Source organism: Zophobas morio, unplaced genomic scaffold, assembly GCF_036711695.1.
Source record: "Zophobas morio isolate AGI-343-1 ecotype UQ-CSIRO unplaced genomic scaffold, CSIRO_AGI_Zmor_V1 ptg000028l, whole genome shotgun sequence".
Classification (NCBI taxonomy): Eukaryota; Metazoa; Arthropoda; class Insecta; order Coleoptera; family Tenebrionidae; genus Zophobas; species Zophobas morio.
The window spans coordinates 5,868,554-5,892,683 of NW_026972133.1; the positions used below are offsets into that span (position 1 = coordinate 5,868,554).

Consider the following 24,130-nt stretch of genomic DNA (forward strand, 5'->3'; position numbering starts at 1 on the left):
TCAGGTTTTTTATTCTTCAATTTTCCGATTTTTCCACTTTTCGATTTTTTAGTTTCTCAATTTTGCAATTTTCCGATATTTCAATTTTTTCGATTTCTCGACTTCTCGAATTATCAATTTTTTGATTCTCCAATTATTTCGATTTTTGAATTGTACAATTTTTCGATTTTTCGGGTTTTTGATTTTTCAATTTTTGGATTTTTAAATTTTCGATTTCTCGATTTTTCAATTTTTCAATGTTTCACATTTGGGTTACTTCAGTTTTTCGATATTTCAGCTTTTTGTTCAGTTTTTCGATTTTTGGTGTTTCTAAATTTTCGATTTCTTGTTTTTTTTTTATATTGCCATTTCTAGATTTCTCGACTTACGATGATTCGATTTTTCGACCTCTTAAGTTTTAGATTTTTCAATTTTTCGACTTTTCAGTTTCTCGATTTTTCAATTTTTGTATTTTTTGATGTTTCGATTTCCTGATTTTCAATTTACAGTTCATCGATTTTTCAGTTTTTGGAAGATTCGACTTTTAGATCTTCCGATTTTTCGACTTGTCGGGTTTTCGATTTTTTAGCTTTTCGACCTTTCAATTTTTCGAATCTTCAGGTTTTTGATTTTTCGATTTTTCGACTTTTTTTTATTTTAAGGTTTTTCAATTTTTCGATTTCTCGATTATTATCGGAGATTTTGACGTTTCCATTATTCAATCGTTCAATTTTCCGATTTTTCATTTTTCGATTTTTCAATTCTTCAATTATTTCGATTTTTGAATCGTTGAACTTTTCGATTTTTCGGGTTTTTAATTTTTCAGTTTTTGGATTTTTTAAATTTTCGATTTTTCGATTTTTTTTAAATTTCTATTTCTCGATTTCTCGACTTTACGATGATTCGATTTTTCCACTTCTCGGATTTTCGATTTTTCACTTTTTCCATCTTTCAATTTTTCGATTTTTGAATTTTTGAATTTTTTGATTCTTTCACTGTTTCAATTATTGAATTGTACAATTTTGCGATTTTTCGGGTTTTTGATTTTTCAGTTTTTGAGTTTTAAAATTTTCGATTTCTCGGTTTTTCAATTTTAACATGTTCCGATTTCACGATGCACCGATTTTTCGATATTTCAGCTTTTTGTTCGATTTTTGGATTTTTTTCATATTCCCATTTCTCAACTTCTCAAGTTTTCGATCCTTCAATTTTCAATTTTTGAATTTTTCAATTTTTCGAATCAATTTTATATTTTGGTCTTAATTCTGAAATAAAAAAGTGTTAAAGCTCATTTTGAATTGTCCGACAACCGGAACAAAGAAACCTGTAAAATTTGACAGTTCTCTTGTCAAAAATTGCATTTACAAAAAAATACGAAAATATTACGACTTATTTAACTTTTTTAAATAAACAAGATAACAACAAATATAGAAAAACTATACCCTGAATTGTGGCTCCCTCTGTCATCTGTTTTTTTTTAACTTACAGTTTCCTACAATATTAAATCACAAAATCTGTAATTATTTTTTTTAACACAAAATTTTGAAAAAACGCACAATTAAATTACACAACGTTGTCAAAAATGTTGCAAAAACAACACCCCACGCACATAAACACCATCAAAACACCGAAAAAAGAAGCACCAAAAAAGCAACATAACCTCACTTTGTGTCCAAAAAACGGTACTTCCGCAACCTGGGGGTCCCCCAAGCTTCCGCCACAGCCCCCTTGTTACTCAAAAACACGTATACATCCCGAAAGCAGCCCCTTTCAGGCGCGCATTGACAAATCAATACGGTGCGAGCGCGCTCCTGGCAGAAGTGGCCCCCAGATAGCGCTGCCGGTCACCTCCGACGACCCAATTTTTTCCCAAAAACTATATTTTGATTTTGGGGCCCAAAATCCTTATCGCTTCTCGGCCTTATGGCTAAGATCAAAGTGTAGTATCTGTTCTTATCAGCTTAATATCTGATACGCCCCGCATGCGGGGCCAGTATATTAAACTGATTTTTGGAAATTGATGGGGGCTTAGGGGCTTGCTCCACCTCCGTCGCGGGTTGGCCCGGCATTGCAGTACAGTCGGGATCGGCCCACCTGATTCAATTAAAACATAAAACGTTTTCGAAAAAACAAAATTTCGAAAATTTTCAAAAATTTTGATTTCGCTAGAAATAAAAATCGAAATTGTTGTTGAAAACTTTATTTACAGAAAATCATACAAATTCACGATAATCCGCTGAAAAAATCGGACACATTTTGCACCTTCGACGACGGCAAATTGTTCTGCAACTCTTTCTTCTTTTCGTGCTTTTTGTGTTTATGGCTCACTTTTTCAAAGTCCTCGAAGTACCTAATATTCCAAAATTTGATATCGTTATTGTGGCTGCTGGACGCCACGAAGTCGCCGTTGTTGCAGATGTCCACTTTTTCCACCGACAAGTCGTGCTGTCCGACGACCCCCAGGTGTCTATGTGGAAACAAATGTGTGGCCCTCAATACCCCGTCCTCACAGGCTGTCACCACAATATTCTCCGTAATCGGAATCAAGTCGTTAATCGCTGATTTCGTCCCCGGGAACAGGTCACTGTGCAGACCAAACTCGTTCCAATTGTACAAAAAAAGCTTGCCTTTGGAAGACCCCGCCAGGAGTTTGCTTTCCGACCGGAACAGACCCAAACAAGTTAATTCCTCCTCATATTCCTCGGACTGCATGTGAACTTTCCTGTTGTTCAAATCGATGGTTGTAAGCGACCCGTCGCCGCTAGAACACAACAAAAAATTCTTCCGCTCGTTTGTGACCATATCGCTGATGTAGTCCTCATTTTTCTTCGTTTTGTAAACCGGACTGGGGGAATTTTGCCTCAAGTCCCACAATTTCACACACCCGTCGTCGTCCCCCGTCGCGAATAAATTCTCATCGATTACTAGAAGACAGTACAAGGGGGCGTCGTGCGCTTCGTCGAAAAACCGAACCAGTTTGCCACTTTCGACGTCGCTTAGCATGACCGACTTGTCTTTGGACGCCGAAAACAGAGTTTTACCGTCTTCGCTGAACTCGATGTCGCGACAAGCTTTCGTGTGCACTTCTAGTGTCCGTACGATGGAGTTTTCATCGTTGGTGTATTTGTAAAGAACCACATCACCGACAATGTTTGAAACAGCTAGTAAATCTTCATGGGGGTGGAAACACAGATCTGTGATAAAGTCTTCACAGTGGATAACCGGAGGGTGGTCCCGCTTGGCTTCCGAAGCACCTCGTATGGCTTTAATCACCTCATCTTCTTCTTCTTCGTCGACAGGGTCTTCCGGGGGTTGTTCATCTGCAGCGTCACTTTCGACAACGTCGTCTCCCGATTCGTCCGAATCCGACATGCTGACGTCAGAATCGTCCGAATCGGACTCGATTTCATCATTTTGAGCCCCGTTTTTACTTTTGTGGCACATTTTCATTTCGTGTTTTAGGTTATATTACACATGTGTCATTCTTGTCACTAACACAGTTACAAACAAAAAATCCCCAAAAACAGTTTTCTACAATACCCACTTTGACAGATGACAGTTAACGAAAACACTCACCAATTTGCACCTTTTCCTCTTATCTTATCAGTGCATCTCACCACAAAAGCGTTCCTTTCATCGCATTCGGCCCTCCCAACCAAGAAATATGACAATGGGCGATGAAACACCCGTCACATCGTTAATACTTCCCGTTCTCATACGCCCCATTCTGTCCCAGGTGAGTGCCACTCAGCCCCCATACGTCCCTCATTCTCCGCTTTTAGCTCGAAAAGCAGGACATTTCGGCGTCGCAGACCCTCAGATCGGCGCTCACGAAGGCCGAAGCGTCGTACCCGGGCCTGACCCATGACCTGGTTATCGGGATTTTGCACAAGGGGGACCTCACAGTTAACCTAAACGAGAGCATACTGCGTCTGCAGGGGGCGGCGTCCGAAACAGACGGTAATTTCTACAATTTTTGCAGGTTTGTTTTAAATGTGGGTTGTAGTTGTGGAGTACCGGTTGAACCGCTCTGAAGACGCTTTCCAGGAGCTGAACAGGAAATCGGCGGCGTTGAAGCGCATTTTGAGTCGAATCCCGGACGAGATTAACGACAGGAAGACGTTCTTGGAGACGATTAAGTGGGTATTTTTGGGTTTAGGGATGATGGTTGAGTGTGTTTTTTAGGGAAATTGCGAGTGCCATTAAGAGGTTGCTGGACGCGGTGAACGAAGTGAATGGGTTTATTCCAGGGAGCACCGGGAAGCAGGCGCTGGAGCAGCGCAAGCGGGAGTTTGTTAAGTACTCGAAGCGGTTTAGTAACACTTTGAAGGAGTATTTTAAACAAGGACTGTAAGTATCAAGGTTGAAATTGAAAGGTGATTAAAGGGGTGTTTTTCAGTGCTGATGCAGTATTCATAAGCGCGCTCTACCTCATCCACCAGACAAACATGATCATCGCGACGGTTAAACAAAAGTGTGAATAGAGTGTTATTTATTTATTAGATTGTTGAGTGGGTTTTTTATGAGTTGAGTAATTCCGCCGGCGCCAGCTGGACTAAACTACTCCTGTAAAGTATAGAGAAGAGTGCAAATGGCAGATTTATTTAATTTAGATAGTATATTTTAAGATAAATATGTCAAATGTATTGATAAATATATATAAATTAAATATTTTAGGACAGAGGGCTTTATTTTTTACCTGGACGCTTTTGATACACCCTGTGTAATTGTTTCCGCCCACAGTGTTTGTGCTTTGGAGCGATTTCTTAGAGCCTTGGCATTCCGCCTACGTCAGTCGGCGTCGCGGCGCTTGCGCCGCCCCCGACATGCGGGGCAGGTGCACATGTTTACGAACCGTTTCCTGACCGTCTCCAAACCTCCCAGTGATCACTTGATTAACGTAAAAAGAGTCACGTTGCTCCCACACGTGCATCCAGATGTTCCTCAACCCTAAATCGACGCAGCTTCTGTTTATTCCAGTCTTCTAATCATCATGTCATGCATCTCTTAATTCGCGCTTTTGTTTATTTTGAAAAAATTTTGGTGTCTCAAGTGTACATAAACATTGAAGCTGTTGAAAGTCGCACCGTTTGTTTTATTAGGTGAGTGAAAAAAGCGTTGCAGTTTCACAGGATTAGAAATTATACACACTTTTTTCGTTTTTTTTTTACAAACAAAGATTGTTAAATTTCCGATGTTAAATCTCGTCGATATAACATTATCGGAGTACACGTGCATACTATCGATTGGGTTTAATGACGTTGCACAAGTACATAATGCACATTACGTTACCTACGTTTTATTTGTTCTTTTTTTCTGAGGTGTTTGTCGTATTTTTTATGTTTGTTTGTTTTGGGAGCTGGGTCACGAGCACTGCCACGAGCGGTTGCTAAAATTTGTTATATTCGATTTCGATTATCCAATTTTGGCGAAATAAAACTGACTATTTTAGATAAAATTACGGCATATGAGAGGTGTAATTTTCAGTTACCTAACGGTCTAACGATTCAACGTATTGTAACAATCCGTTTAGCGTTGGATGTCAGGGCTTTTTTTAGTATCACGCCAATTTAATCGGATGATGTCCATTATTATATAATCAGATGTTATTTAAGAAAAATTTGCTTTATATGGCATATTCGAAATCGAGCGTAAAGCGATATATTTAGACTCCTTTTTACGTCTCAAGCGCAAGCTAAGAAAGTATTGCAATCGCTGCATCGGAACTAGCTACTTACATGTTTTCTCGACGCTTCATAACCGCTAGAGTACGAAAAAATAGGTCTCCCGTTTCTGTCCGTCCGTTCAAATGGACACACGAAACAAAAATTAAACGTAAACACGTTGTAATTATCAATGATGAAATATATAATAAACAAGAGAACTAAAAAAATGTAGAAAAACAGGACCCTGAATTGTGGCTCCCTCTGTCATGTTTTTTTTTTAACTTACAGTTTCCTGTACACTAAATCACAAAATCTGTAATCATTTTTATTACACAAAATTTTGAAAAAAACGCACAATTAAATCATACAATGTTGCTACAAATGTTGCAAAAACAACACCCCATGCACATAAACACCATTAAAAGACCGAAAAAACGAGCACCAAAAAAGCAACATAACCTCACTTTGTGCACAAAAAATGGTAATGGGTCCCCCACGCTTCCATTACGGCCCCCTTGTTACTCTAAAAAGGCGTATATATCGCGGAGGCGGCCCCTTTCAGGCGCGTTTTGACGAATCAATACGATGCGAGCGCGCTCCTGACTGAAGTGGCCCCCAGATAGCGCTGGCGGTCACCTCCGACGACCCAATTTTTTCCCAAAAACTATATTTTGATTTTGGGGCCCCCATTCGTTATCGCTTCTCGGCCTTATGGCTAAGATCAAAGTGTAGTATCTGTTCTTATCAGCTTAATATCTGATACGCCCCGCATGCGGGGCCAGTATATTAAACTGATTTTTGGAAATTGATGGGGGCTTAGGGGCTTGCTCCACCTCCGTCGCGGGTTGGCCCGGCATTGCAGTACAGTCGGGATCGGCCCACCTAATTCAATTAAAGCATAAAACGTTTTTGAAAAATCAAAATTTCGAAAATTTTAAGAAATTTTCGAAATTGTAGAGAAGACGAGGGGGCTCGCTAGAAATTTTGAAATTGAAAGTCCGCAAAATCAAAAACTTTTATTGCAATAATTTTAGAAACAACGGGAAAATCACGCAAATTCATGATAATCCGCTGAAAAAGTCCCGCACTTTAGACGACTGCTCTCTTTATTCTGGAGGACTTTTTGTGTTTATAGTTGACACTCTCAAAGTCCTCGAAGTACCTAATACTTCTTCCAATTTTTCGATTTTTGTTTTTTTCAATTTTCGAGTGTTCGGGTTTTTGATTTTTTAATTTTTCGAATTGTCACTTACTTCATCGATTTTCCAATTTTTTGATGTTTGAACTTCTCGATCTTTCAACTTTTCGGTTTTAGATTTTCCGATTTTACAATTCTTCAATTTTTCGATTTTTGAATTGTTCAATGTTTCGAATTTTTAATTTTTCAATTTTTGGATTTTTTAAAATTTTCGATTTATCGATTTTTTCAGTTTTTAGATGTTTCAGTTTTAGGAGGGATTCTTCGATTTTTCGATTTTTCAGTATTTAGTTCTAAATTTTCGATTTTTCCATTACTCGATTTCTGTATTTTTTTTGTTCTCATTTCACGATTTCTGGACTTTCCGATGATTCGATTTCTTAACGTTTCGGGTTCTCAATTTTTCAGTTTTTCAATCCAATTTTCCGATTTTTCAATTTACAATTCATCGATGTTTCAATTTTTTGAAGATTCGACACCTCGATCTTTCGATTTTTCGGCTTCTCAGTTTTGAGTTTAAAGGTTTTTCAATTTTTTGATTTCTCGATTTATCGAGATTTCGACGTTTCGATTATTCAATTGTTCAATTTTTCGATTTTTTCATAATTCCATTCATTTCTCGATTTCTCCACTTTTCGATGTTTCGCTTTCTCGAATTTTCGATTCTTCAAATTTTCGAATTTTTAATTGTTCAATTTTTCGGGTTTTTGATTTTTCAATTTTTGGATTTTTTATTTTAATTTTCATTTCTCGATTTTTCCAGTTTTTAGATGTTTCAGTTTTAGGACGGATTCCTGGATTTTTCAGCTTTTTGTTCTTCCGATTTTTGGTGTTTCTAAATTTCCGGTTTCTAGATTTAGCGACTTTTGGATTTTTTTTATATTCCCATTTCTCGATTTCTCCACGTTCGATTTTTCAGTTTCCCGATTTTTTGATGTTTTGATTTCCCGATTTTTCAATTTACAGTTCATCGATTTTTATTTTCTATTGTAAGATTCGCAAGATTTAAAAAATAAACAAAAAAAGAATACTAATTTTTTAAACTAAGAAATCCACTTACGGATAAAGTCATATTTGGGAAGCTTTTAAACTAAAACTTTAGAAAACTATCAAACTGTTGATTAAAATTTACAAAATGTCTCTCCCGACAGTGTTAATGAAATATTTAATAAAATTTGAAAGTTCGATTTATTGAAAATTAAAAAAAAAAGGCAAAATTTTTTATGTCGAAAACTCCGAAATATGTTTCCTACATTTATTTATCTCAGTGTAAAACGTTATTTTTGATTTTTTTAAACAATTTCACATAAGCGATTGTTTCTCGATTTCTCAATTTTCCGATTTTTCTTTTTTTCCGTTTTTCAAGTTTTCCATTTTTAAAGTTTATCGTTTTTTTGATTTCCCGATTTCCCTCCGGATTCTTGATTTTTCGATAATTCAAGTTTTTGATTTTTCGCTTTTTCAACATTCCGATTTTTTAATTTTTCAATGTTTCCATTCGCCAATTCCTCGAAATTTCAATTTTTCAATTTCCCCGTTTCAAGGTTTTTTAATTTTTTGATTTTTCGATTCTCGGTTTTTCAATTTCCCGATTTTTCGACGTTTCGATTTCCCGATTTCTCAATTTTTCAGCTTTAGGAGTTTTCGTCATTTCGATTTTTCGACTTTTCAGTTTCTCGAGTTTTCGATATCTGGATTGTTTTTATTTTTCGATTTCTCGTCTCGACCTTCAGATTGTTCGATTTTTTTATTTTCCCACTTTCCAACTACTAATTTCTCAGTTTTTCGATTATTCGATTTCCCACTTTCCCTATTTTTCAATTTCTCGATTTTTCAATTTTTCGATGTCAGGTTTTTAATTTTTCGTCATTTTTCAGTATCTTGATTTTTCAATATTTCAGTTGCTCAATTTCCCAATTTCTCTATTTTTCGATTTCGATTTCCCGATTTTTAAAATTTTCGACGTTTCGATTATTCACTATTTTTCAATTTTTAGATGTTTCAGTTTTCGGATCCCTCAATTTTTCGATATTTCAGCTTTTTGAATTTTCGATTTCTCGATTAATGGATTTTTTGATTTTTTTTTACATTCCGATTTCTCGATTTCTTCAATGATTTATTTCTCGACTTCTCGTATTTTCGATTTTTCGATTTTTCAATCTTTCAAGTTTTCGATTTTTTGATGTTTAGATTTCTCGATTTTTCAATTTTCATTTCATCGATTTTTCTTCAATTTTTTAATGTTTCGACTTCTCGATCTTTCAATTTTTTCGATTTCTCGACTTTTCGATTATTTGTCGACTTCTCGGGTTTTCAATTTTTCAGTTTTTCAATCTTTCAAGTTTTCGATTTTTTGATGTTTCGACTTTTCGATTGTTTGGCTTCTCAGTTTTAGATTTTAGGGTTTTTCAATTTTTCAATTTCTCGATTTATCGAGATTTTGACGTTTCAGTTTTTCGATTTATCGAGTTTTTAAGTTTTTTTTTCCGTATTTTCAATATGCAATTTTTTGATTTTACGTAATTTCGACTTCTCGACTTTTCGCTTTCTTGATCCTGTCATGTTTCGATTTCTCTTTTTTTTTTTAATTTTACAATTTCTCGGTTTTTTGAATTTAAAATTTTTCCATATTGCGATTTATCAATTTTTCGATTCAATTTTTAAAATTTTACATTTTTCGGTGTCTCATTTTTTATTTTTCAATTTTTCGATTAATTAAACTGTACATTTTTCGATTTTTCGACCTTTCAGTTTCTCGACCTTCAGATTTTTTTATTTTTCATCTTTCCAACTACTAGGTTTCTCAGTTTTTCAATTATTCGATTTCCCACTTTCCCAATTTTTCAATTTCTCGATTTTTTGCCTACAATTTTTGAAGTTTTCGATTTCTTGATGTTTTGCTTTCCCAATTCTCGTTTTTTCAATTTTTCGTCATTTTTCAGTATCTTGATTTTTCAATATTTCAGTTGCTCAATTTCCCAATTTCTCAATTTTTCGATTTTTCAATTTTTCTATTTCGATTTCGACTTCCCGATTTTTCAAATTTTCGACGTTTCGATTATTCACTATTTTTCAATTTTTAGATGTTTCAGTTTTGGGATACCTCAATTTTTCGATATTTCAGTTTTTTGTTTTTTATTTTTTCGAGTTTTGGTGTTTCTAAGTTTTCGATTTTTCAATTAATCGATTTTTTGATTTTTTTTACATTCTCATTTCTCGATTTCTCTAATTTTCAATCATTTATTTCTCGACTTCTCGGGTTTTCAATCTTTCAAGTTTTCGATTTTTCAATTTTTCGACGTTTCGATCATTCAATTGTTCGACTTTTCGATTTTTTTATATTTCCATCTCTCGATTTTTCCACTTTTCGATGTTTCGATTACTCGAATTTTGGATTCTTCAATTTTTCAAATTTTGAATTGTTCAATTTTTCGACTTTCTGATTTTCAATTTTTGGATTTTTTATTTAAATTTTCGATTTCTTGATTTTTTCAGTTTTGAGATTCTTCAATTTTTCGATATTTCACTTTTTTGTTTTTATTTTTCGATTTTTGGTATTTCTAAATTTTTGAGTTCCCGATTGAGCGACTTTTGGATTTTTTTTTATATTCCCATCTCGATTTCTCCACTTCCTGATGATTCGATTTCTCGACTTCTCGGGTTTTCATTTTTCATTTTTTCAATCCAATTTTTCTATTTCCCAATTTTTCAATTTTTTGAATCTTCAGGTTTTTAATTTTTCAATTTTTCAGTTTCCCGATGTTTCGATTTCCCGATTTTTGATTTTTTTGAAGATTGGACTACCCCATCTTTCGATTTTTTGACTTATCGAGATTTCGACGTTTCGATTATTCATTGTTCAATTTTCAGATATTTCAATTTTTCGATTTCTCTTCTTGAATTTTCGATTCTTCAATTTTCCGAGTTTTAGATGTTTCAGTTTTAGGATTCCTTAATTTTTCGATATTTCAGCTTTCTGTTTTTCACTTTTTCGATTTTTGGTGTTTCTAAATTTTCGATTTTTCGATTTCTCGACTTTTCGATAATTATTTCTCGACTTCTCGGGTTTTCAATTTTTCAGTTTTTCAATCTTTCAAGTTTTCGATTTTTTGATGTTTCGATTTCTCGATTTTTCAATTTTCATTTCATTGATTTTTCAATTTTTTGATGTTTCGACTTTTCGATTGTTTGAGTTCTCAGTTTTATATTTTACGATTTTTCAGTTTTTCAATTTCTCGATTTATCGAGATTTCGACGTTTCGATTATTCAATTGTTCAATTTTCATTGTTTTTATGTTTCCATCTCTCGATTTTTCCACTTTTCCATGTTTCGATTACTCGAATTTTCGATTCTTAAATTTTTCGAATTTTGAATTGTTCAATTTTTTGGATTTTTGATTTTCAATTTTTGGATTTTTTATTTAAATTTTTTCAGTTTTGGGATTCTTCAATGTTTCGATATTTCACCTTTTTGTTCTTATTTTTCGATTTTTGGTGTTTCTAAATTTTTGATTTCCCGATTAAGCGACTTTTGGATTTTTTTATATTCCCATTTCTCGATTTCTCCAGTTTCTGATTATTCGATTTCTCGACTTCTCGGGTTTTCATTTTTATTTTTTTAATCCAATTTTTCCATTTTCGAACTTTTCAATTTTTTTAATCTTCAGGTTTTTAATTTTTCAATTTTTCGATTTTTCAGTTTCTCTATGTTTCGATGTTTTGATTTTCCGATTTTTGATTTTTTTGAATATTGGACTCCCCGATCTTTCGATTTTTTGACTTATCGAGATTTCGACATTTCGATTATTCACTTGTTCAATTTTCAAATTTTTCAATTTTTCGATTTCTCTTCTCGAATTTTCGATTCTTCAATTTTCCAAGTTTTAGATGTTTCAGTTTTGGGATTCCTCAATTTTTCGATATTTCAGCTTTTTGTTTTTCACTTTTTGGATTTTTGGTGTTTCTAAATTTTCGATTTCTCGACTTTTCGATGATTATTTCTCGACTTTTCGGGTTTTCAATTTTTCAGTTTTTCAATCTTTCAAGTTTTCGACTTTTTGATGTTTTGATTTCTCGATTTTCCAATTTTCATTTCACTGATTTTTCAATTTTTTGATGTTTCGGCTTTTCGATTGTTTGACTTCCCAGTTTTATATTTTACGATTTTTCAGTTTTTCAATTTCTCTATTTATCAAGATTTCGACGTTTCGATTATTCAATTGTTCAATTTTCATTTTTTTTATGTTTCCATCTCTCGATTTTTCCACTTTTCCATGTCTCGATTACTCGAATTTTCGATTCTTAAATTTTTCGAATTTTGAATTGTTCAATTTTTTGGATTTTTGATTTTCAATTTTTGGATTTTTTATTTAAATTTCTTCAGTTTTGGGATTCTTCAATGTTTCGATATTTCACCTTTTTGTTCCTATTTTTCGATTTTTGGTGTTTCTAAATTTTTAATTTCCCGATTAAGCGACTTTTGGATTTTTTTATATTCCCATTTCTCGATTTCTCCAGTTTCTGATTATTCGATTTCTCGACTTCTCGGGTTTTCATTTTTAATTTTTTCAATCCAATTTTTCTATTTTCGAATTTTTCAATTTTTTTAATCTTCAGGTTTTTAATTTTTCAGTTTTTCAATTTCTCGATTTATCGAGATTTCGACGTTTCGATTATTCAATTCTTCAATTTTCGATTTTTTATGTTTCCATCTCTCGATTTTTCCACTTTTCGATGTTTCGATTACTCGAATTTTCGATTCTTCAATTTTTCGAATTTTGAATTCTTCAATTTTTCGGCTTTCTGATTTTCAATTTTTGGATTTTTTATTTAAATTTTCGATTTCTCGATTTTTTCAGTTTTGAGATTCTTCAATTTTTCGATATTTCACCTTTTTGTTCTTTTTTTTCGATTTTTGGTATTTCTAAATTTTTGATTTCCCGATTAAGCGACTTTTGGATTTTTTTTATATCCCCATCTCGATTTCTCCATTTTCTGATGATTCGATTTCTCGACTTCTCGGGTTTTCATTTTTCATTTTTTCAATCCAATTTTTCTATTTTCGAATTTTTCAATTTTTTGAATCTTCAGGTTTTTAATTTTTCAATTTTTCGATTTTTCAGTTTCTCGATGTTTCGATGTTTTGATTTCCCGATTTTTGATTTTATTGAAGATTGGACTCTCCGATCTTTCAATTTTTTTATTTATCGAGATTTCAACGGTTATTCACTTGTTCAATTTTCGGTTTTTTCAATTTTTCGATTTCTCTTCTCGAATTTTCGATTCTTCAATTTTCCGAGTTTTAGATATTTCAGTTTTGGGATTTCTCAATTTTTCGATATTTCAGCTTTTTGTTTCACTTTTTCGATTTTTGGTGTTTCTAAATTTTCGATTTTTCGATTTCTCGACTTTTCGATGATTATTTCTCGACTTCTCGGGTTTTCCATTTTTCAGTTTTTCAATCTTTCAAGTTTTCGATTTTTTGATGTTTTGATTTCTCGACTTTTCAATTTTCATTTCATTGATTTTTCAATTTTTTGATGTTTCGACTTTTCGATTGTTTAGCTTCTCAGTTTTAGATTTTAGGGTTTTTCAATTTTTCAATTTCTCGATTTATCGAGATTTTGACGTTTCAGTTTTTCGATTTATCGACTTTTTAAGTTTCTAATTTTTCCGTATTTTCAATATGCAATTTTTTGAATTTACGTAATTTCGACTTCTCGACTTCTCGGGTTTTCAATTTTTCAGTTTTTCAATCTTTCAAGTTTTCGATTTTTTGATGTTTCGATTTCTCGACTTTTCAATTTTCATTTCATTGATTTTTCAATTTTTTGATGTTTCGACTTTTCGATTGTTTGGCTTCTCAGTTTTAGATTTTAGGGTTTTTCAATTTTTCAATTTCTCGATTTATCGAGATTTTGACGTTTCAGTTTTTCGATTTATCGACTTTTTAAGTTTCTAATTTTTCCGTATTTTCAATATGCAATTTTTTGATTTTACGTAATTTCGACTTCTCGACTCTTCGCTTTCTTGATCCTGTCATGTTTCGATTTCTCTTTTTTTTTATTTTACGATTTCTCGGTTTTTTGAATTTCAAATTTTTCCATATTGCGATTTATCAATTTTTCGATTCAATTTTTAAAATTTTCCATTTTTCGATGTCACATTTTTTTATTTTTCAATTTTTCGATTAATTAAACTGTAAAAATTTTTCGACCTCTCAGTTTCTCGACCTTCAGATTTTTTTATTTTTCATCTTTCCAACTACTAGGTTTCTCAGTTTTTCGATTATTCGATTTCCCACTTTCCCAATTTTTCAATTTCTCGACTTTTTGCCTACAATTTTTGAAGTTTTCGATTTCTTGGTGTTTTGATTTCCCAATTCTCGATGTTTCAATGTTTCGATGTCAGGTTTTTAATTTTCGTCATTTTTCAGTATCTTGATTTTTCAATATTTCAGTTGCTCAATTTCCCAATTTCTCAATTTTTCGAGTTTTCGATTTATGAATTTTTCTGTTTCGATTTCGATTTCCCGATTTTTCAAATTTTCGACGTTTCGATTATTCACTATTTTTCAATTTTTTGATGTTTCAGTTTTGGGATTCCTCATTTTTCGATATTTCAGCCTTTTTTTCACTTTTTCGATCTTTGGTCTTTAAAAATTTTCGATTTCTCGATTAATCGATTTTTTGATTTTTTTTACATTCCCATTTCTCGATTTCTCGACTTTTCGATGATTTATTTCTCGTCTTCTCGGGTTTTCGATTTTTCAATTTTTCGATTTTTTGATGTTTCGATTTCTCGATTTTTCAGTTTTCATTTCATCGATTTTTCTTCAATTTTTTAATGTTTCGACTTCTCGATCTTTCAATTTTTTCGACTTCTCAGTTTTAGATTTTATGGTTTTTCAAGTTTTCAATTTCTCAATTTATCGAGATTTCGACGTTTCGATTATTCAATTGTTCAATTTTCGATTTTTTTATGTTTCCATCTCTCGATTTTTCCACTTTTCGATGTTTCGATTACTCGAATTTTCGATTCTTCAATTTTTTGAATTTTGAATTGTTCTATTTTTCGGCTTTCTGATTTTCAATTTTTGCATTTTTTATTTAAATTTTCGATTTCTTGATTTTTGCAATTTTGAGATTCTTCAATTTTTCGATATTTCACCTTTTTGTTCTTATTTTTCGATTTTTGGTATTTCTAAATTTTTGATTTCCCGATTAAGCGACTTTTGGATTTTTTATATATTCCCATCTCGATTTCTCCATTTTCTGATGATTCGATTTCTCGACTTCTCGGGTTTTCATTTTTCAATCCAATTTTTAAATTTTTTGAATCTTCAGGTTTTTAATTTCTCAAATTTTCAGTTTCTCGATGTTTCGATTTCCCGATTTTTTATTTTTTTGAAGATTGGACTACCCCATCTTTCGATTTTTTGATTTATCGAGATTTCGAGGTTTCGATTATTCATTGTTCAATTTTCAGATATTTCAATTTTTCGATTTCTCTTCTTGAATTTTCGATTCTTCAATTTTCCGAGTTTTAGATGTTTCAGTTTTGGCATTCCTCAATTTTTCGATATTTCAGCTTTTTATTTTTCACTTTTTCGATTTTTGGTGTTTCTAAATTTTCGATTTTTCGATTTCTCGACTTTTCGATGATTATTTCTCGACTTCTCGGGTTTTCAATTTCTCGATTTTTCAATTTTCATTTCATTGATTTTTCAATTTTTTGATGTTTCGACTTTTCGATTGTTTGACTTCTCAATTTTATATTTTACGATTTTTCAGTTTTTCAATTTCTCGATTTATCAAGATTTCGACGTTTCGATTATTCAATTGTTCAATTTTCATTTTTTTTATGTTTCCATCTCTCGATTTTTCCACTTTTCCATGTTTCGATTACTCGAATTTTCGATTCTTAAATTTTTCGAATTTTGAATTGTTCAATTTTTTGGATTTTTGATTTTCAATTTTTGGATTTTTTATTTAAATTTTTTCAGTTTTGGGATTTTTCACTGTTTCGATATTTCACCCTTTTGTTCTTATTTTTCGATTTTTGGTGTTTCTAAATTTTTGATTTCCCGATTAAGCGACTTTTGGATTTTTTTATATTCCCATTTCTCGATTTCTCCAGTTTCTGATTATTCGATTTCTCGACTTCTCGGGTTTTCATTTTTAATTTTTTCAATCCAATTTTTCCATTTTCGAACTTTTCAATTTTTTTAATCTTCAGGTTTTTAATTTTTCAATTTTTCAGTTTCTCGATGTTTTGAATTCATGATTTTTTATTTTTTTGAAGATTGGACTCCTCGATCTTTCAATTTTTTGAATTATCGAGATTTCGACGTTTCGATTATTCATTGTTCAATTTTCAGATTTTTCAATTTTTCGATTTCTCTTCGAGAATTTTCGATTCTTCAATTTTCCAAGTTTTAGATGTTTCAGTTTTGGGATTCCTCAATTTTTCGATATTTCAGCTTTTTGTTTTTCACTTTTTCGATTTTTGATGTTTCTAAATTTTCGATTTCTCGACTTTTCGATAATTATTTCTCGACTTCTCGGGTTTTCAATTTTTCAGTTTTTCAATCTTTCAAGTTTTCGATTTTTTGATGTTTCGATTTCTCGATTTTTCAATTTTCATTTCATTGATTTTTCAATTTTTTGATATTTCGACTTTTCGATTGTTAGACTTCTCAGTTTTAATTTTTCCGTTTTTTCAATATGTAATTTTTTGATTTTACATTATTTCGACTTCTCGACTTTTCGCTTTCTCGATCCTGTCATGTTTCGATTTCTCTCTCTTTTTTTTTAATTTTTCGATTTCTCGGCTTTTTGAATAAATTTTTCCATGTTGCGATTTATCAGTTTTTCGATTCAACTTTTAAAATTTTAGATTTTTCGATTTCTCATTTTTTCAGTTTTTAGATGTTTCAGTTTTAGATAGGATTCTTAGATTTTTCGATTAATCTATTTTTGTATTTTTTTATTCTCATTTCACGATTTCTGGACTTTCCGATGATTCGATTTCTTAACTTTTCGGGTTCTCAATTTTTCAGATTTTCAATCCAATTTTTCGATTCTTCAGGTTGACTTTTGAGTTTCCCGATTTTTCAATTTGCAATTCATCGATGTTTCAATTTTTTGAAGATTCAACTCCTCGATTTTTTTATACCTCCATTTCTCGACTTTTTGATGTTTCGATTTCTCGAATTTTCGATTCTTCAATTTTTCGAATTTTCGATTCTTCAATTTTTCGAATTTTGAATTGTTCAATTTTTCGAGTTTTTGATTTTTCAATTTTTGGATTTTTTATTTAAGTTTTCGATTTCTCGGTTTTTTCAGTTTTTAGATGTTTCAGTTTTAGGAGGGATTCTTCGATTTTTCGATATTTCAGCTTTTTGTTCTTTCGATTTTTGGTGTTTCTAAATTTCCGATTTCTAGATTAAGCGACTTTTGGATTTTTTTTATATTCCCATTTCTCGATTTCTCCACTTTCCGGGTTTTCGATTTTTCAGTTTTTGATTTCTCAATTTTTCGATTTTTCAATTTACAGTTCATCGATTTTTATTTTCTATTGTAAGATTTGTAAGATTTAAAAAATATACAAAAAAGAATACTAATTTTTTAAATTAAGAAATTCACTTATAGATAAAGTCATATTTGAGAAGTTTTTAAGCTAAAACTTTAGAAAACTAACAAAATGTTGATTAAAATTTGCAAAATGTCTCTAGTGTTAATGAAATATTTAAAAAAATTGGAAAGTTCAATTTATTGAAAATTAAAAACTCCGAAATGCGTTTGCTACATTTATTTATCTCAGTGTAAAACGTTGTTTTTGTTTGTTTTTTTTTTAACAATTTCAGATAAGCGATTGTTTTTCGATTTCTCAACTTTTCCATTTCCCGATTTCTCAATTTTCCGATTTTTCTTTTTTTCCGTTTTTCAAGTTTTCGATTTTTCCATTTTTCAGTTTCCCGGTTTTTCGATCTCCCGATTTCTCGGTTTTTCAATTTTTCCATTTTTCAGTTTTTCGTTTTTTTGATTTCCCGATTTCCCTCCCGATTCTTGATTTTTCGATAATTCAAGTTTTTGATTTTTCGCTTTTTCAACATTTCGATTTTTTAATTTTTCAATATTTCCATTCGACAATTTCTCGAAATTTCAATTTTTCAAATTCCCCGTTTCAAGGTTTTACAATTTTTTGATTTTTCAATTTCCCGATTTCTCAATTTTTCAGCTTTAGGAGTTTTCGTCATTTCGATTTTTCGACCTTTCAGTTTCTCGAGTTTTCGATATATCGATTTTTTTTATTTTTCCACTTTCCAACTACTAGGTTTCTCAGTTTTTCAATTATTCAATTTCCCACTTTCCCAATTTTTCAATTTCTCGATTTTTTGCCTACAATTTTTGAAGTTTTCGATTTCTTGATGTTTTGCTTTCCCAATTCTCGTTTTTTCAATTTTTCGATCTCAGGTTTTTAATTTTTCGTCATTTTTCAGTATCTTGATTTTTCAATATTTCAGTTGCTCAATTTCCCAATTTCTCAATTTTTCGATTTTTGAATTTTTCTGTTTCGATTTCGATTTCCCGATTTTTCAAATTTTCGACGTTTCGATTATTCACTATTTTTCAATTTTTTGACGTTTCAGTTTTGGGATTCCTCATTTTTCGATATTTCAGCCTTTTTTTTTCACTTTTTCGATCTTTGGTGTTTACAAATTTTCGATTTCTCGATTAATCGATTTTTTGATTTTTTTTTACATTCCCATTTCTCGATTTCTCGACTTTTCGATGATTTATTTCTCGACTTCTCGGGTTTTCGATTTTTCAATTTTTTGATGTTTCGACTTTTCGATTTTTTGATGTTTCGATTTCTCGATTTTTCAGTTTTCATTTCATCGATTTTCAATTTTTCAGTTTTTCAATCTTTCAAGTTTTCAGTTTTTCAATTTTTTGATGTTTCGACTTTTCGATTTTTTGACTTCTCAGTTTTAGATTTTACGGTTTTTCAATTTTTTAAATTTCCCGATTTATCGAGATTTTGACGTTACAATTTTTCGATTTATCGACTTTTTAAGTTTTTAATTTGTCCGTTTTTTCAATATGTAATTTTTTGATTTTACGGTATTTCGACTTCTCGACTTTTCGCTTTCTCAATCCTTCATGTTTCGATTTTTGTTTTTTTTTAATTTTTCGATTTCTCGGTTTTTTGAATTTCGAATTTTTCCATGTTGCGATTTTTCAATTTTTCAATTCAATTTTTAAAAGTTTAGATTTTTCAATTTCTCATTTTTTGAGTTTTCAATTTTTCGATTATTTAAACTGTACATTTTTCAATTTTACGACCTTTTGACGTTTCGATTTCCCACTTTTTCAAATGTTTAACACATATTTCAATTTTTCGGTTTTTCAATTTTTTTAATTTTTTGACTTTCGATTTTTCAACATTTCAATTTTGGGAATTTTACAATTTCTGTTTTTTTCATTTTTCGATTTTTCATTTTTTTTTTTCGGTTTATCGACATTCTGATGTTTCGATTTTTCGAAAGACATTTTTTCACGTTGGTTATCTGCTTTATATACATATATTTCATATTGTCCGTACTTGTACGGACCGGAGGGAGTGTTGTTTACGCCTCTGGTTTTTACTTTATGGAGATTATCAAAAAAAATAAAACGCAAAATCAAACAATTAATATAATTTTTCAAAGAAGCGGGATTTGTTGTGCTGCACTTGAGAAGCGAGGGAAGCTCATTCGAAATAACCTTCGACCAATTTTTGCGAGTTGCTACCGCTTCTGAATTCATCCGCAAAAATTATAACGGAGCGTTTTTAGCAATAAATGATTGTAAATTTATAAACATCGTTAAAACTCAACTCGGATTCATAAACCACAAGTACAGGAGTACGTTATTTGATAAAATTTAAATATTTCCTATTCTAAATTTTGGAGATGATGTCATCCTACTGAAGATTATCTGTCTAAGAAAAATCGGCATAGACAAACAAAAATGGAAGACCTATGTTTTCGTACTTTAAAGATTACCCTATGACAATACTTCCGTAGCTTACTTTTGATTTATTTCCTACCATTTTCCCGTTATGGTAATTTTACTGGTTTCTTGGTCGCGCTGACCCACATCCCTCTTTTACGAACAATCCCATCCATCTTCCCGTTTTTTCCTCACCACCTCAATCTAGATCACGGCCCCAGCCACCCCTTGACCCAGACATTAATCGCCCATACATAACAATAAAACAAATCATAAACAAGGAGTGCCACACCGTTACATTCTAACAGTAAACATGCTCCTATCAAACATAACGGTAACCACGTAACCAAGAAGAAAGTGCACCAAGGCCAAATACCAAACGGATGCAGTACCAGCAACAATTACCCACAAATGCACCGAAACGTGCACCACCATGTCACGTTTCCCAGAAAGTGAACGCGAATTTTACCATTCAGTTCCTTCCTTTTGCAGAATGTGCATCTTTAATACGTTTTTTCCTACAGTGTAGATGTTTTGTGAATCCCCCAAATGGCCCACATACACAACGCGTTCGCCTCGATTTGGGTGCGCAACGGGGACGTGTTGACCACCGGAGACGACTGTCTTGGTAAAACCCCTAGAACCGCAACGCTAGAGCTAATGAGATGTTTCAGAGAGATTAAACGAAATCTTGGAGGAGTTGGCTGTGGAGGATGTGACGCTCAGGAGTTACAGACGAGCTATAGGTTTCGGAGGAAATATCAAAAAGGACCTCATCCCACTTCTGACTTGCGTTAAAGATGACGCAAGAAACAACACCAAGATCATTGACGCCGTGGTGAAGATTCTAGTGAATTTGACGATTCCGGTTGAGTACTTGTTGCCGCTGGAAGCCATGTCGAGGTCCGACGTGGGGAAGCACACGATTTTCGAGCTCAACAAGCTACTGACGAGTAGCAAGGAAGCTTTCACTGATTCCAGAAGCACCAAAGTTATAATGGACCACATTAAGTTTATCGTGGAGAGTGACCTCGAGCTGAATCTAGAGTACTGTGAGAGTATAAACAATTGTTTGTTGCTGTTGAGGAACATTTTGCATATACCGGAAGTGAAGAGTGTGCAAAGTAGCCCTTTGGCGCACTCCAGCATGCAGAACCAGATCATCTGGAACCTCTTCACCCAGAGCATCGACAAAGTCATCATTTACCTCATCTCCTGCCCGCAAAAGGTAAGTCTAAATCTGCACCACCTCAAACTAATTCACTCTTTGCAGATGTTCTTCGGCGTCACCATGGTCCAATTAATCGCGCTCCTGTACAAAGACCAGCACGTCGGCACCCTCCAGAAGCTTCTCAACCTGTGGCTGGAAGCCTCCCTCAGCGAGAGCTCCGAAGACAACGAAAGCAACACGTCGCCGCCCGAGCAAGGCAGCGACGACTCCTCCCCCATTATTACGTCGGACCCCACGTCCGACTCGAGCGACGGGGGCGGCGGCAAGCGCACAAAAACCACGTCCACCACCGAACGCAGCAAGAAGATCCTGTCGGGGATGATCCGGGGAAAGTCCACCGAGACCGAAACGAGCACGAGCAGCGGGGTGTCCACCGCGCACAATAGTTTCGACTCGGCGGACAGCATCAAGGACAAGAGCTTGTCCTTGAAGGGGAAGAGGGAGTGTCCGTCGTCGCAAAGCGAGGACTTCGGGTACGTCACCCAGGTGGAGAACCAGGAGTCGATTTCTACGTCGAGCAACGAGGAGGACCAGCCGCAGCAGAAGCCGGTGCACCAGAAGCCCCACTCGTTCCAGAAGACCAGGTACAATGCGGGGAAGAGTCGTGCAGCGACGGCGCTGGACAAGAAGGAATTGAGGAGGAAGAAGCTGGTGAAGAGGAGTAAAACCAACACGTGAGTGTGTAAACTTAATAGTCCAAGATCCGAAAGCCCCCAGACGTTACTTATTTTCTCACAAATAAAATGTATAGGATAAAGTAGTATTGAGTGTATGCATACCTGTTCGCTTAGGGCGACAATATAAAGGTACCAGGTGCTAAAGGTAGGTAAAAACAGTACTTACATTTCTCAAAGTTTCAGTGCTGATTTTGACGATTGTTTTAGAAAACTTTTAGTAACTTTTACCACACGCTTTAAAGCTCCCAAAAAAATAATGTAACTTTAATATATAATCTCAGTCTTGATTTTTATATATGATATTCAGGGAACTACTTCAATAATTTTTGTAACCAGACAGACTAATCGGAACGGCTAAACATTCCCCCAGACACACACAAAGAGTCACTATTAATCTCTGTTTTTTTTTTTTTAATATAGAGTTTTCTTTCAACAACAGGAAAGTTAAACACGTTTTCAGTTTTTTGTTGGGAAAGGAAGACTTCTTATTTTAAGAAAAAATGGACAAAGTACAAGCCCCGCCCACCCACCCCTTCTCAATTGTGATGAAGGTTTTATCCATCGTGAGTTGAAGGGCGGGGTTTAGTTGCAAAATCCTCATTTCTCTACAATAAATTACCATATGAAATTCATCACAATTGAGATTGGGGCGGGTGGGTGGGGTTTAAGCTTTGTTTCTTTTTAATATATAGAGTTTTCTTTCAACAACAAGAAAGTTAAACATGTTCTCAGTTTCTTGTTGGGAAAAGAAGACTTCTTATATTAAGAAAAAAATAGACAAAATACAAGCCCCGCCCACCCACCCCTTCTCAATTGTGATGAATGCTTTATTCATCGTGAGCTGAAGGGCGGACTTTACTTGCAAAATCTTCATTTCTCTACAAGAAATTACCATATGAAATTTATCACAATTGAGATTGGGGCGGGTGGGTGTAAAATGTCAAAATTTTTGCGTTAAAAAATTTCAATTTTCAAAAAGTTGTCTAAAAATTATAAAACAATTCAGGAACGTAGATCTCGACACGCCGATTCCAAAAATGTAGCATGTTGATTTGTTACGAAGCAACATTTTCGAAAAAATCACCGCGAAACGCGAATTTTTGAAAATTTCAAAAATTTCGAATTTTAACGGTGGATTCTGGAAAAACGGTTGAAGTTATCAAAAAACCGAGGCCGGATTTGAGTTCTAGAGCTCAAAATTCACAAGAAAATGTAATTAGTTGAGTTTCGAAGGTGTCAAAATTTTTGGGAAATTTGAAGAAGGGGAGACCGTTAAAAAATTTCAATTTTCATAAAGTTGTCCAAAAATTATGAAAAAATTCAGGGACGTAGATCACGATACGCCGATTCCAAAAATTTAGCATGTTGATTTGTTACGAAGCAACATTTTGGAAAAAATCGCTGCGAAATGCGAATTTTTGAAAATCTCAAAAATTTCGATATTTTAACGGTCGATTCTGGAAAAACGGTTGCAGTTATCAAAAAGCCGAGGCCGGATTTGAGTTTTAGAGCTCGAAATCTACAAGAAAATGTAATTAGTTGAGGTTCGAAAATTACAAAATTTTTGCGAAATTTGAAGTAGGGGGGACCGTTAAAAAATTTCAATTTTCAAAAAGTTGTCCAAAAATTATGAAAAAATTCAGGGACGTAGATCTCGACACATCGATTCCAAAAATATAGCATGTTGATTTGTTACCAAGCAACATTTTCGAAAAAATCGCTACGAAATACGAATTTTTAAAAATTTCAAAAATTTCGATATTTTAAGGGTCGATTCTGGAAAAACGGTTACAGTTATCAAAAAACCGAGGCCGGATTTGAGTTCAAGAGCTCGAAATCCACAAGAAAATGTATTCAGTTGAGGTTCGAAAATGTCAAAATTTTTGCGAAATTTGAAGAAGGGGGGACCGTTAAAAAACTTCAATTTTAAAAAAGTTGTCTAAAAATTATGAAAAAATTCAAGGACGTAGATCTCGACACGGCGATTCCAAAAATATAGCATCTTGATATGTGACAAAGCAACATTTTCGAAAAAATCGCCGCGAAATGCGAATTTTTGAAAATATCAAAAATTTCGATATTCTAACGGTGGATTCTGAAAAAACGGTTAAAGTTATCAGAAAATCGAGGCCGGATTTGAGTTTTAGAGCTCGAAATCTAGGAGAAAATGTAATTTGTTGAGTTTCGAAGTGTCAAAAATTTTGGGGACCGTTAAAAATTTCAATTTTCAGTAAGTTGTCTAAAAATTATGAAAAAATTCAAGGACGTAGATCTCGACACGCCGATTCCAAAAATATAGCTTGTTGATTTGTTACGAAGCAACATTTTCGAAAAATCGCTGCGAAATGCGAATTTTTGAAAATTTCAAAATTTTCGATAAT

General features: G+C 33.2%; 3 protein-coding genes and 2 non-coding genes across 7 annotated transcripts in view; 4 read left to right on the forward strand and 1 right to left on the reverse strand.

Annotated features, from left to right (window-relative positions):
- The first annotated feature begins 1,886 nt into the window (after positions 1–1,886).
- On the forward strand, positions 1,887–2,078 carry LOC135137173 (U2 spliceosomal RNA). The gene has a single exon (XR_010281778.1). It is a non-coding gene; the product is annotated as a U2 spliceosomal RNA (small nuclear RNA).
- Positions 2,079–2,163: 85 nt separating this feature from the next.
- On the reverse strand, positions 2,164–3,490 carry LOC135137140 (WD repeat-containing protein 55 homolog). The gene has a single exon (XM_064066720.1). It carries the CDS (start codon positions 3,427–3,429, stop codon positions 2,203–2,205), a length of 1,227 nt encoding a protein of 408 aa, XP_063922790.1. The 5' UTR covers positions 3,430–3,490; the 3' UTR covers positions 2,164–2,202.
- Positions 3,491–3,541: 51 nt separating this feature from the next.
- Positions 3,542–4,660, forward strand: LOC135137141 (programmed cell death protein 10). Its single transcript, XM_064066721.1, has 5 exons — positions 3,542–3,715; positions 3,762–3,939; positions 3,986–4,118; positions 4,165–4,329; positions 4,379–4,660. Exons 1-5 carry the CDS (start codon positions 3,644–3,646, stop codon positions 4,461–4,463), a joined length of 633 nt encoding a protein of 210 aa, XP_063922791.1. The 5' UTR covers positions 3,542–3,643; the 3' UTR covers positions 4,464–4,660.
- A 206-nt stretch (positions 4,661–4,866) lies between these two features.
- LOC135137139 (protein timeless) overlaps positions 4,867–24,130 on the forward strand; it is a 32,259-nt gene continuing 12,995 nt past the window's right edge. Inside the window, exons 1-4 of one of the 3 annotated variants that reach the window (XM_064066718.1) lie at positions 4,867–5,081; positions 20,366–20,469; positions 20,516–21,069; positions 21,115–21,746. In XM_064066718.1, coding sequence (XP_063922788.1) covers positions 20,391–20,469; positions 20,516–21,069; positions 21,115–21,746 — 1,265 coding nt within the window. In that variant the 5' untranslated portion in view covers positions 4,867–5,081; positions 20,366–20,390. Of the gene's footprint in view, positions 5,082–20,135; positions 20,470–20,515; positions 21,070–21,114; positions 21,747–24,130 lie in introns of those variants that run through there. The other 2 variants (XM_064066717.1, XM_064066719.1) reach the window with 2 other exon arrangements.
- On the forward strand, positions 6,341–6,532 carry LOC135137172 (U2 spliceosomal RNA). The gene has a single exon (XR_010281777.1). It is a non-coding gene; the product is annotated as a U2 spliceosomal RNA (small nuclear RNA).

Coding starts and splice junctions, on each gene's coding strand:
- LOC135137140 (XM_064066720.1), bottom strand. CDS start 3,429: ATGAAAATGTGCCACAAAAGTAAAAACGGGGCTCAAAATGATGAAATC.
- LOC135137141 (XM_064066721.1), top strand. CDS start 3,644: ATGACAATGGGCGATGAAACACCCGTCACATCGTTAATACTTCCCGTT. Junction 3,940..3,985: donor GGCGGCGTCCGAAACAGACG/GTAATTTCTACA, acceptor TGTGGGTTGTAG/TTGTGGAGTACCGGTTGAAC. Junction 4,330..4,378: donor GAGTATTTTAAACAAGGACT/GTAAGTATCAAG, acceptor GGTGTTTTTCAG/TGCTGATGCAGTATTCATAA.